Here is a 13,638-nt window from a genome sequence, read left to right as displayed (position 1 = left end):
GATGATTGTCATACTTGTTCCCCTTTGGCATAAAGCTTGTCACACAAGTCACTATACCTACATTATACACTCAAGCACCTACTCAAATACCTATCTTATACATGATATAGACATTTATACTACAACACCTCTCTTTTTTTTATTTGGTTTTCTTCTGGAAAAAAGATTGTGTATTGATGCACTCGAGAGATGCGCATCAGTTCAGAACAAAGTCAAAATTGCAAGTATTTTCTATTCAGTTATCATCATCAATTGAACAGAAGATTACTTCATTCTCATTCTCAAAACTGCTCGAGGTTGGGATGAGTACGTAATTTCATGCAAAAGCCTGATAAGTAGAATACTGAATACTGAGTAATTACATAAAATGTCGATCAAAATGACAGTAAATCAATAGGTGATTACAACTACTCACTAGTCATAATGCAACTAGTTACCAAACTCAGACTGCCTACCTAAACTGAGCAAATCTTCTCTCCGACTAGGCATCCGTCTCTTTCCTCACCTCTGCTGTGGAACAACACAACAGATTCGTAAATCGAGTTGCCATCATCGTGACCATTCAAGCTCCGAATCTTCTCCAAAGCACCATTCTTGTCATAAACCTCTTGCAAAGAGTACACAAACCCTTTCCATCCTTCCCCAAGACCCTCTCTACTCAGAGCTGGTTCAGGAAACTTGTGAAGTAGACTGAGAGGGTGAATTTCAGAGTTGGGGAACTTGACGAATAGCAGTTTGACTTCCGATCAAGTATTGGATGCATGCTCATTTGCCCCATCCTCTGCAAAAGAGAATCTCCTATTAGAAGTTAAATCAGCAGAAGGACACACAAGCTAGCAGGATCTAGTATAGACCAAAGGAACAATCTCAAGTCTAAATTCTCCGATGGCAGGTCATTGTTACAACCTTGCATACCTTCCCAATAACTCTAATAAAGTCCAGACGCTTGGAAGAGATGCTCTTGACTCAGCTCCATCATCAGCCCATGTGATTAACCAAAAGATTTTCTGTGACATAGCTAATCAGTCCAACTTGAAAACCAAAAACTTCAAGTTATGATATAATATACAAAAAGGTATGCACGTAGCTTACCAAACTCTGATAGTCTGATGCCATTCTGAATGCATCAAGCTTCAATATGAGCAGTACAAGTAGCCTGGTGCGATTCTCATCTACAATATATACATAATTAGATAAGATGCTCAGTTGCCTGACTAAGCTACTCCAACCTCGGTATCTGATTAATGAAAAAGGTAAAAAGAAATTAGTAACATAGCTAATCACTCCAGCATGAAAACGAAGAACTTCAAGTTATGCTATTATTATAATTATATGCAGCTTACCAAATTAGCATCCCATAAACTCCAATGCCATTCTTAATGCTTCAAGTTTCAATGTAGTAGCATCTACACTATATGCCAAATTATGTAAATAGAAGAATTGTATAACCTGAATTTGAAGAGGATAATCAATTACAATTTATAAACTATCCGAGTATTTATTGAAAATTTTGTATCTGAAATGTCAGTGCAAGAGAAAGACAAACCTGAGGAGGTGAGGATCATCTTGTCCTTGAGAAGTCCAGAATCCTTTCAGCTCTATACATGACCGAGAATCATCATTTCCTGTATATAAGCAACTTAAATTGGCTAATAAGCCCAGAGACTTCATACACAAATCAGACATTGCAGACAAACATATATAGTAATCACACTGCTCTGCAATTACCTGTATGTTTAAGAAATCAAGCCGCAGAAGTAATTAAAGCTGATAGGGAGTTCAGTTCAGTATGTGAGGAAGCCATGAGCTGCCTAGCTAATAGCTACAAAGACAATGCTTGATGCTCAACTGATGTGAAGGTGCAAGAACAATGTAATGAAGATGTTTGTTATTCGTACCTTCATTCCTGGAACAGTCACTGGTACGGTGGCAGTTAATGTATCCGTCTTTGACAACAAGCTAGTCAACAGTTCACTCATTTCAGCTCGTGCTGTCTTTGTTTGGCGGACAAACTACAGGGAAGATTCTGTTGATGAAGGAAGATGTAGTGCTTATCCTCTCTGCATATAAGTACAGAATCTTTAAGGCAGGTTCGAAGATGTCGGTGATTCGATTTCAGTCTATCACTCTGTCACATTAATAGGGAAGTGAGACGTGTTTGGAAGTTGGTCGAGCTGGGATTACTATCAGATATTGGCAGATCATTATTCCCATCCTCCACCTAGGTACAACCAAACAACCAATAAAAGTTAAAAGCAATCTCTGATGCTCGATTTAGTGCGCTACTCATAATCTAACAGAACAATGTTCAGAGTCAATAATACAGACAAAACAAATGCTCTCTAGTAAATTGTATACAAATAAAAAGCGAGTAGACATTTCTCAGAAAATACAGCTGCATGCAGTTGCAACTTAAGTCACAAGTAACAGCAGTTCCATGCCGCAAGGCACCAGTTATGAACTTATGATATAAATCATATAATAGCTTACCAAAGTACAATTCGATCAGGCTCTCAACTCCAAGGCGATTCTAAATGCTTCCAGCATCGGTAAATATTAGCTTTACATGTATCTTGGTACGATTTTCTTCTACATTAGATACAAAATCAGAGGACTTAGTAACCTGAATCAAAAGAAAATAATAAATTCTAAACAACTTGCGTCAGAGGAAGCGGAATATTATTAACAGTATATGAAGATATAAGTTATAATCAGCAGTAAAGACACAGGCACAACCTAGGTAGACCAAAGAAACAATCCCAAGTTGAACAATCTTCTATGATGGCTTATAGTCACACCTCACACCTCAAAACCATGCACAGCTTCCTAATAAAGTTGAGACACTCGAAGAGATGCCTCAGTTGCTTGGCTAGGCTCCATCCATAATACATCGAATTAACCAAAAGGTTAAAAGCAATCTGTGATACCGAACCCAATAGATAATAAGTTGAACTCATAAATCTATGTGGAACAACATTGTTGCAGCAATGGGCTAAATGCTAATCTCAGTCTTCAAAACATGGCAAAAGTGAATTTTCATGGAATGGACCTCATGGTCATATCCACTCTTTTCTTCCACACCTCGAATATCTTAAGCCAATAGCACAACTATTTCATGCCATGGGATCAGTCTAGTTTGTAACATAGGCTTACTTAAGATGGTTATGAAAAATTACCTAGTTTAGGTAAGATAGCCTGCCTCATCCATCAGTCAAATAGGTGATACAAAATAAGTTTGTAATTGCATGTTGTAATATTGTTGCTTGACATTCTACCGCAAGGAATGGTGGTTTGACTGCACCTGCAATATATTAATTGGATTACGGTAAGAAACTTGCTTAAAATAATGTGAATATGAAGACACACTTGTCTTAAATAGTAAGAGATGATTTTGAAAGAAACAGATATGAATCAAATAAAGCTGGTTGCAAGAATTTCAAGCCAATGCCAGAGACACTCAAAACTCAAGAACTTCAAGCAAGTATATACAGGCATGTAGCTGTTTTGATAGTATACTTGTAACAGGCCTATGATACTGTAAATAATTAGTACTAGAAAGTCCATAAAAGTTTTTTGATATCAGTAGAAGTTTTGATAGTCATGTTACTTTACAGATTTCTATAGGAATTTTCTCTGCTCATCACTGTTTTTCAGTTGGAATGACAGCACATATAACAATCTTGCACCCTATAATTCTCTATCTATATATTTTCCTTAAAATCAACTTATCTAAATGTAAAATAATAAAAAAATCTGTTACTCATACCTTGATTATCCTCTCTGCACAAGTAGAGATCAACATACAGGCAAATTCGTATCAGCAAAAAGGAATAGGGAACGGAGACCTGGGCTGGGCTCCCAATCAAATATTGGATGCATGAGTACTTGCCCAATCCTCTGCAAAAAGGAATTAATCTCCTAGTGACGAGGGGAAACAAAAGTAAATGAAGCAGGCTTTGTGTCTACAAGCAAATTACCCTTCTTTCATCTATCATGGCCACCCCACAGCTTGTCAAATGTAGGTCTGATTGGTGCCTCAGATGCATTGCTCCAACAGTCCAACCTAGGTGCACCCAAATAACCAAAAAGTTAAAGCAATCTATGATCCTTAACTCAGTCTCACAGTCACAGTCTTACAGAGCCATATATGTGCCACAAACACACATGAACTGAGAACTTTAGGTTATGACATAGACAGCTTATCATATTAGCATCCCATCAGCTTTGCAACTCCAAGGCCATTCTAAATGAAGCCTCAGTGTGAGCTGTACATGTACGTTGGTGCGATTTTCTTCTGCAATACTAACATTAGTTAGACTTGACTATATCTTGAATCAAAAGAAAATGATAATTCTAGGTAACATAAGGTTTTGTTATGCTACCTAAAGATTTCTTTTGAATTATTCTGGAACTTTCCACACAACATGAAGAGTACCTGAGGGTCATCTCATCTTCAGGAATCTAACCAACAGAACTTTGAAGCCGAACCTCCCAATTCCATACACAGAAGGGTGCTTGCAATCTTTCTAAAATGTACTTGATAGGGACCCAAGTTCCAGCTTTAGAGGAAGAAGAGTATCATAACCAAACAGGAAGGTCTTCAAACTGGCAGCCTTCAGTAACCTCATGCCTTCTTTCAATGCTTTAAGAACATGTCTCTAACTGGTGCTGTTTGTAACCTCTTAAGCTCCTGACAGTCATGATCACCTATATCACACTCAAACATTAATCTCTCAAGAAAACCATCTGATGCATCATTCTCATGTCTATATAATGCATCAATATTCTCACTTCTTTTTCCTTGCTAATTACTGATAAACACCAAATATACTAAAACATGCAAATTTAGAATTCTATGGCAGGAGTTATGTACCTATATAAACAATGACGATATAACTTAGACGAGCAGAAGGATACACAAGCTAGCATAACCTACTTAGACCGAAGGAACAATCCCAAGTTTAACTTCTCCAATGACAGCTCATTGTCATAACCTTGCATAGCTTCCCAGTAAGTCTAATAAAGTCCAGACAATGGAAGAGATCGATATTCTTGACTAGACCGTCCTCAGTCCATGTAATTAATCAAAAGGTTTTACGAGACTTGCTAATAGTCCAACTTGAAAACCAAGAACTTCAAGTTATAATATAATCTACAAGTTGGTACTTATGCAGTTTCCCAAATTCAGATGCCATGATGAATGCTTATGCATGCAGCTTCAATACGAGCAGTACAAGCAGCCTGGTGCGGTTCACATCTACAATAGATACATAATTAGAGGACTTATCTATAACTTGGTTTACAGAAGAAAATCAATAAACTACCAACTGTCAAAAGATTTAAGGGGAATTCCCTATCTGGAACGTCAGCACAAAAGAAAAACAAACCTTAGTGGTGAAGATCATCTAGTATTGGAATTGGAAGTCCAAGAATCCCTTTAGCTATTCACGTGGGCATGAATGATCATCTGCTGTATAAAAGCTACTTAGTTTTGCTAATAAATACAGAGACTGGGCATAAAAATTAGAGCATTGAAGTTACCTGTATCCTGAAAAAATCAAGGTGAATACGGCTAAAATTGATAGAAAGTTGAGCATCGATCTGAGGAAGCACATGTATGACCACCTCAAGTGTTTGACCTCTTTCGTACCCTCCTAGGTTTGGTCTATGCTATAACTCTGCTAGCTCATGCTCAACTAATCACTGATGTATCTGAAGGGTAGGGGGGAAGACAATGCCTGATGCTCAATTGATGTTCCCTTGTCCCCTAGCTCCAATATTGACTTCCATTGGACATGCATCCCTAGAATACATAATGGTAAAAGAAATGATTCAATTATATAACTAGGAGTCCCATGCATGTGATAAAAATAATAACAGATAAGTGCACATATTAAGCTCACCAGGTTGAAATATGACGAATGATAGAGAACTGTGCTTGTTTCAAGAGAAGCTGAAGCCTGGAATGTGTCGAATGATGGAGAAATTACACATCCAAATAAGAAATATCCCATTAATTAAATGAAGCAACTGTATCAAATGTACCTTTGAGATGCGTCATCCAGATTAGTATTCTATCACGATGGTTGGGATCTTGGCCCACTTCTCACCTATTCCTTGTCTGTAAAGGTCTTGGAGAATTGGAGATCTAAAGATGTGCAATTTCTGTAGTGGTGTCTCCCACAGGAAGTCCGGCAGTGCTTTTAGCTTGTAGCAGTACCCAATTGTCAATTGAGAGAGGCATGGCATGATTGTAATATTATTATTTTCCACTCCTACCCACTCTTCCCATGGCCCCATGTTGTAGAAGCCAAGTTGTTTAAGCTTGGGGAATGATATGAAAATGGAAGACGATGAGGAGGTTTGCCCATCATCTATTCCCAAAAACTCAACTCCTACCTTTGAGACTCCATGGAGTTGCACAATATGCAATGATTCAAGGGACGCCAGTTTCCCTAAAGGAGGCAAAACCCCACATTCCGTGCAAGTCTCAAGGATGAGCATTCTCAAGCTGTGTAAATACGACAACCAATGGGAGAAGGCGCCACCTTTATAAAACCAGATGTATAAAGATTCCAAATCTGGATGCGGCTCTAAGCCATTCATAATTTCTCCATGCTTTCCTTCATCAACCGAGTAAAACTCTAGTCTCAATTCCAGGAGGTGAGCCTTATTCACCATGATTGCTGCTGTATTCTCCGCCATAGTTGGATTTCCCAGAATACGAATAGCAAGACTCCCTTGAAGCTGGTTCAAGTCTTTCAGATGTTCCAACTTGTTTCCTTCATCACCACCGATAATTGGGACAACAAACTGATCTAGCCTTTGCAGATCTGTTAATTTCTCAATCCCTTCAATTAACTTTAGCTCCCAACAGCCTTCAACATAAAGATGCCTCAAGTTAATCAGCCTTCGGACATCTACTTTTTTCAGATTCACGCAACGAACAAGTCGCAAGGTTTGCAGGTTGTATAAGCTGCCCAGGGCACTGGGTAATTCCTCCAACCCCAAATTCTCGGATAAATCGAGATACCTCAAATGTATCAATCCACCTATCGTCTCGGGAATTTCTTTGAGACAACCCTTCCCCCGCCAACCACGCAAGTCTAATGTTCTAAGGCATTTCAATTGTACTATCAACTCAAATATTGGGCCAATGGAATATTCGGATGATTGTATAGCTATCAAGGTACGTAATTTTTTATAATTAGGGAGAAAAGTTTGCAGAGAATCACCCTCGGTTGCATGCACTAAGGTCAAATGATGAACTTTATCCTTTGACACATCTCTTCTCTTACTAGCATCCAACTCAAAATCCAAAATCAAACATTCATTTTCTGTCAAATATTGTAGAAAGTCATGTACAATATCATGAATTTTGCATTTTATGTTTCCATACTCAAACTGAACATCCTCAATATCTTGAAAAAATGACCGCATTACTAAGTCATCAAAATAATTTTGACCAACCACTATCTTTTCTTTACTTTCTTTGACATTCAAATAATCTTGCGACATCCACAACTCAATCAAACAATTCCTATTGTACACATAATCTTTTGGAAATGTAACACAATACAAAAGACAACGTTTGGTTGCTGGACTCAAATCATGATAACTTAATAGTAGTGGTCGAAAAACATCTTGTTGAATCTCTTTCAATTCCCATGTCTTACTCTTTAAAACAGCTTGCCATTCATGAATCTTTTTCTTATTACGCATGAGGCTTCCTAATGTCTTTGCAGCAAGAGGCAACCCATTGCACCTTTTCACAATCTCTGATCCAATATTTTTAAACTCGGTGGACACACTACTCTCATCCATGTCTACACTGTAGAACAATGACAAACAAAATGCTTCACCCAACTCCTTCAAATGGATCAATTGAGTTGTTGCTTTCATTAAAGTAACAACCTCCTCCTTTCTAGTGGTCACCAATATCCTACTTCCTATACCACCATTACGTAAAGGTTTGATCAATTCTTCCCATTGATCAGAGTTTGGGCTCCAAACATCATCTAAAACTAGGAGAAACTTTTTACCCTCAATCAATTTATCTATACATTGCGTCAGGGTTTGCAACACATTTGAGCTTTTTGAACTATTATCTTTATCTATTTCTTCAATGATAGCTTGAGCAATCTTGATCTCTTCAAAAGGGTCCGAGACACAGACCCATATTCTCTTGTCAAAATGAGATTTGACATTTTCATCATTATAAACAAGTTGAGCAAGAGTTGTTTTCCCCATTCCCCCCATCCCTACAATAGGGATGATAAGAGGAACTTCCTTTTCTTGACTACTCTCACTTATCAACTTGCTAACTATGAGGTTTTTCTCCTTATCTCGACCAAATGTTTTAATATTGGGAAGAGAAGTAGTTTTTTGTCGTTGAGGTAGTTCGGGGACCCTAGTGGTGTTTTGATGAAAGCCAAAACTTTGTTTGTTTTGATCAATCAAATCTAAACTTTCATTTAGCTCTTTTATCTTCGCAGCAATTTCGTGACGACGAAATAGCTGATTGACTTGGCCAAAGCGCAAGCAAGAGGAAGGAAAGGGAAAGCATACCTTCTTCTTAGTAGTAGCAAGAGCATTTGCACCTTGTTTTTCTTGTTTCTCCAATTGATGCATGAGAGCTCTAGTGATCCACTCATCCAGCACGTCATCCATGTCGTCACAAACATCATTTAGCTCATTCAGCCAATCTTTCACGCTGGCTTCCATCACTTGCCTCTGCTCTGCGTCCTCCAGTACAGCTCGAATAGCTTTGAGTTTCTTGGTGAGATTTTTGATTTCTTGCTTAACCCCTCTCACCAGCTTCAGCTCGCGTTCGACCTTGTCAAGGGCGAGCGTAGCCAAACGCTCTAACAGAACGTCAACTAGTATTCCAGCCATGTTCTTGAAATAGCTAGCTAGGGTTTGAGAATTGTGAGTAATAGAAAATGGAAGACTGAAAGGAAAGGATAATGTAGGATAATGAGTGTGCTATCGTCTTGATTGACTAGGCAACTTATCGATACCCTCTCCATTTTATAAGATCGCTGATACATAACTTTGTCGACAAGGCAAAAAAGGCAAAACTTCTCCAACGAAGATACCCACCTTCTATAACAGGTAAAATAAATTAAGAAAAGGATGCCCACATGCAAAAATTCGTACTCTTTTTTCTTTCAGTTGGCCAAAAGAAATGATATGTTGTAGGAGAATAGAATTGTGTGTTTATTATTGATAATAGGAGCCCTTATATAGGGAGTTACAAGGTATACAAAAGGTAAGAGAATCCGAATACAATTGAATACCTATAACACTTTCCTATTACAATCCTAAACCCTAGTTTGTAGAGGCACACTATGTCGACATCCTTCAACACTACCCCTTGTGCCGCTCAAACTTGGTGATGACGCTTTGATCGTTGCCTCGTTAAAAACCTTGCCATGTAACAAAAACCCTGTGGGACAAAAATAACCCTGGTCAAAGGACAAGAAGAGCACAACACGTCCTTCACTCTTCGAGATCGAACATGTAGACATCATGCCTCCCCCATGATGTCAATATCTCCCCCTGATTGCTACAATCATGGGAGTTCGGATAACTTTCTCAATCCGATGCTCTTCACATGTTTCTCGAAAGTGGATTTTGGTAACGACTTAGTAAATAAGTCCGCTACATTATCCTCTGATCGGATTTGGTTCACTTCAATATTTAGAAATGCTTGTTGTCATTTTGATGGAGGGGAGGAGGATCACGGAAGGTGGCATTTTGCCTTGTGGGGTCCGATCCCACACTTCCGTCATCTCTTTTCTCTGTAGGGATAGAACAAGCCCATATCAATCGTACCTCTCAAATATCGAAAGATTGTCTTTATACCAATCTAATGGAGTTGCGTTGGCGCGGAGCTATATCTAGCCAACAAGTTCATAATAATTGAGGTGTCCGGTCTTGTATTGTGCTAAGTACAATAATGCGCCTATTGTACATAAGTAAGCACTTCTGCTATTAGCACGTCTTCGTCATCATCCCTGGGACGAAACGGATCCCTTTTAGGGCCAAGACTACGGACGACCATGGTACATCTTTGACTTTATCAGAAATGTCTCTTGACACGGTATACAAGTTCTGAATTTAGACAAAACCGTGTTCTCCCAAGGTCATTCCTCTCAAACTCGGATTTCAGATGTTCAGCGGTTTCCCTTAACTCTCAAGGGTTCCAATTATGTTTATCAACATAAACCGCGACAATTGCAAATCCGGAACTTGTCATGGAAACGCGTGGGCATAGTTCATTATATCCTTTCCCAATCAAGTAGTCATTTTAGTGAGCATTTCAACCTCGTTGCAAATGCGCTCCGTGGTCTAGAGCCACTTGACTTGGGTAAATAAAGTCCACAAGAACCTTCATTATATTCTGTATCTAGATCCCCATAGAGATACGTAGTGACCACATTCGTAAGCTGCATGTTCAGTTATTTGGAAACTACCAAACTGACAAGGTAATGGAGTGCAATGACATCCATTACGAGAGAATATGTCTTCTCGTAGTCGATTCCAGGGCGTTGTGAGGAACCTTGCGCCATAAGGTGAGATTACCATCTCTTTTTCTGATCACGCTATCCAACGAAGACCTATTTATGTCAATAGGTTTTATGTTAAGAGGTGTTGGCATCTCAGGCCCGAAATCCTTCCTCTTCGTTAGTGAATCCAATTCAACATGGATCGCATCTTTCCATTTAAGCCAATTTTCTCTACGTTGGCATTCTTCAACAGAGTAAAGTTCGATGTCATTGGTCTCAATAATTCCACGTCCTCATGTACACTAGTGTAGTTCGTAGAGATCTCTATATTCTCATGAATTGGTTCTAACATTGAGGTGTCCCCCAACGATGTCTCTTGGACATAACCACAATCCAAAATATTCTCATGAGACGGATTTTGAGTATCAATGATCAATGGATCAAGTTGTGCCAAACTGGCTCTCTTCTTAGGGCGAGAATCCATCAAACCTATGGGTCTCCTACTCTCTCTAGCGGAACCCATGGCCTATGACGCCATTATGCCACTTTTGTGGCGTCACCATACTACCATCCATGGTAGTGGTGCAGTTCCCATCTTCTCTGGGTGGCACCATGTCCTCTTGTGGGGACATCAATCCTTGCAGGCATGTTTGCAGCAGGTATATGTGATCTCGTCACTTTTAGGGGATCAAGATGAGACATAGTGGGGACAGACCACGACAATTCATGTCGTTCCTGTTGAACATTGACGTTCTAATCTCCCCCTAACGACGGGAAGACTGTCTCATCAAAGTGACAATTCGCAAATCCAGCGAAATAGAGATCGCCTGTCAAGGGTTCTACATAGCGGACTTATAGTTGGAGACTCATGTCCAACAAATATATATATATATATATATATGCATTCGTTGCAATGACTCATGTTGATGCGCTGTGGCGGCGCAATTGGCACATGAACCGCACACTCAAATATGCATAAATACGAGATATTAGACTCGAACCCAGTCACTAGCTGTAACGCAAATAAAAGTTGAGTGGCTGCTATGAGTCGTAGATGAATTAGCATAGCTGCATGCGATATTGCATAACCCAAGCGGAAATATTGGTGTGCATTACCAATGTCCGGGCTACCATCGTAGTCGTTTAATGGTGGCTTTTCCGCGAGACCAATTAGGTGTGTACATGGGAATATGATACTTGATATCAATACCCAATGATATGCAATAGTCATCGAAAATTGTCGATGTAAACTCTCTAGCATTATCAAGTCAAATTGACTGAATGGGATGATCTCGGTAGTGAGCCCGTAGCCATATGTTATGTGCTAGGAATGTAGTATAAGCAGCATTACGAGTGGATAATGGCACAACACGTGACCAGTGTGTTTGCGTATCAACCAACACCATAAAACATCTATACGGTCTGCAAGTTGGTTGATCAAATCCATAGAATTCCCTTAGATTCTTTGTAAGAACGGAATTATTTCCTCAATCTCCTTTGCATAGGATGGTCTCAATCCTAAATAACAGGCTTTACAGAACGAAACATGGGCTTTATAATCAACCAATGAAGGTTTTGGTGAAGCCATAATGTCACAATAGACTTGAGAAGTAGAGAAAGGAGTTTATGGCGTCAATGCCATGTATTTGTTGCAGGGGGTAGGCGGCGCCGACCATGTATGGCCGGTCTTTGCACAATCATGGCGCCATGAGGCGCATGTGAATCTCCTCAAACCAATTCGTGGTTCTTACTTTGCTTCGTTCTGAAAATGGATGTCCGTGTAAAGTCTTTAATACACGGATCATCATGTCAAAGCCTATATGTGTCAAAATCCCATAAGTCATCTCTCATGACATGGTTGGATTCAATAACTCAGATAGTGGTTGCATACAACCCACTAGAGCGACACATAAGTTTCTCTAATACTCGTTTATGTCGTTTATTTTTGGTTGGATTCATTGTGAACGCTCTTAGACCGTACAGCGATCTTATAAAATGGAGAGGGTATCGATAAAACACCAAAAATTTGTTCTCTTTTTTCTTTCAATTGGCCAAAAGAAATGACAAAGAATAATGCTTTTTCTTTCATGTTTTGCTTTGGTCAGAATTCTTTGAGTAACATGAAGGTCTAGAATTTTGTTTTGCCTTTTCCCTGAAGATGTTCTAACACGCTCAAAATTTTGGTAGAAGTTGGCCGGCCCTGTCTAGCATCAACATCTATGCACTTGAATAGATCTGCTTTAGATCTTTGATGGACCCAAATGAACATTTACTATTCTGCTTTTGGGATGAGGACTCGAATAATGGAAAAAAAAAAAAAAAAAAAAAAAAGGAAGGGTCGATTCTGCTCTTTCAATATTGTTTTTGAGTGACCTGTACCATACCAGAAAAGAAAGGACCGGGGGGGGGGGGGGGGGGGGGGGTGTGTTAATGCCAAGATTGGTGCCTCAGCGTCCTGTTAAATGTATAATGGTTGTATGCAGTCCGGAAGAAGCAAATGACCTCGATGTGGCCTGTCCTCTGGAGTAGATACATGAATTATGCTTGATGCATGAAACAAATGCTGCCCTAGATAGAGAAAGGTCTGTTGAAGAAGTCATAGAAGGAAATAGGTCATAAGAATGGAATCGTGTATGAGCATCTCCTAAAAGTGCAGTCTGCCAATAGACTTTTAACAGGCTGATGAATAATGTAATGTACAAATACTTATTAATGTATAAATACTTGCTAAATGCTGACTAGTAATTATGTTTAGCAGATGCATACCATCTTGCATATGAAATTGTCTTAAAAGTTCCATATGAAGGTACGTTCTTCTTATCTTCCTGTCAAGACTTCTGAAAGTAATCGACAGTTCCATGTAAAGAAGTTTCCCTGCCGTCCATCACTTTTTTTTTTCTTTTTTTTTTTTCAATTGGAATGACACAATATTGAGCAGACATTTTTCAGCGTGAGGAAGTGGGATCCAGAAGGTGCAAGAACAATGTAATTAAGAAATTTGTGATTTGTACCTTCATTCCTGGAACAGTCACTGGTTCTGTGGCAGTTAATATTCTGGCTTCGACAACAAGCTAGTCAACAATTCTTCCTTAATGTATCTGTACCAACGAGCTGAAATGAGAGAAGA

At 39.1% G+C, this 13,638-nt stretch overlaps 1 protein-coding gene and 3 long non-coding RNA genes across 5 annotated transcripts; all 4 read right to left on the bottom strand.

Annotated features, from left to right (window-relative positions):
- Nucleotides 1-302: 302 nt before the first annotated feature.
- On the bottom strand, nucleotides 303-2,769 carry LOC133736476 (uncharacterized). 2 transcript variants are annotated; one of them, XR_009859583.1, is made up of 8 exons: nucleotides 2,491-2,769; nucleotides 1,899-2,221; nucleotides 1,729-1,822; nucleotides 1,547-1,625; nucleotides 1,344-1,449; nucleotides 1,093-1,237; nucleotides 916-1,007; nucleotides 303-781 (listed from the first exon to the last, which is right to left on the bottom strand). It is a non-coding gene; the product is annotated as an uncharacterized LOC133736476 (long non-coding RNA). The 2 variants fall into 2 exon arrangements; XR_009859581.1 differs by lacking the exon at nucleotides 303-781 and having other exon boundaries at nucleotides 873-1,007.
- Nucleotides 2,770-2,926: 157 nt separating this feature from the next.
- On the bottom strand, nucleotides 2,927-4,291 carry LOC133712399 (uncharacterized). The gene is made up of 3 exons (XR_009847367.1): nucleotides 3,978-4,291; nucleotides 3,767-3,897; nucleotides 2,927-3,301 (listed from the first exon to the last, which is right to left on the bottom strand). It is a non-coding gene; the product is annotated as an uncharacterized LOC133712399 (long non-coding RNA).
- A 713-nt stretch (nucleotides 4,292-5,004) lies between these two features.
- Nucleotides 5,005-6,555, bottom strand: LOC133737583 (uncharacterized). Its single transcript, XR_009859872.1, has 5 exons — nucleotides 6,046-6,555; nucleotides 5,904-5,960; nucleotides 5,542-5,803; nucleotides 5,388-5,467; nucleotides 5,005-5,257 (listed from the first exon to the last, which is right to left on the bottom strand). It is a non-coding gene; the product is annotated as an uncharacterized LOC133737583 (long non-coding RNA).
- A 47-nt stretch (nucleotides 6,556-6,602) lies between these two features.
- Nucleotides 6,603-8,895, bottom strand: LOC133727197 (putative disease resistance protein RGA3). Its single transcript, XM_062154816.1, has 2 exons — nucleotides 6,679-8,895; nucleotides 6,603-6,623 (listed from the first exon to the last, which is right to left on the bottom strand). Exons 1-2 carry the CDS (start codon nucleotides 8,893-8,895, stop codon nucleotides 6,603-6,605), a joined length of 2,238 nt encoding a protein of 745 aa, XP_062010800.1.
- Nucleotides 8,896-13,638: the final 4,743 nt, after the last annotated feature.

The sequence above is a fragment of the Rosa rugosa genome, chromosome 1, assembly GCF_958449725.1.
Source record: "Rosa rugosa chromosome 1, drRosRugo1.1, whole genome shotgun sequence".
Lineage (NCBI taxonomy): Eukaryota > Viridiplantae > Streptophyta > Magnoliopsida > Rosales > Rosaceae > Rosa > Rosa rugosa.
The sequence above is the reverse complement of the archived record's forward strand: the minus strand, read 5'-3'. Positions and strand labels throughout refer to the sequence as shown.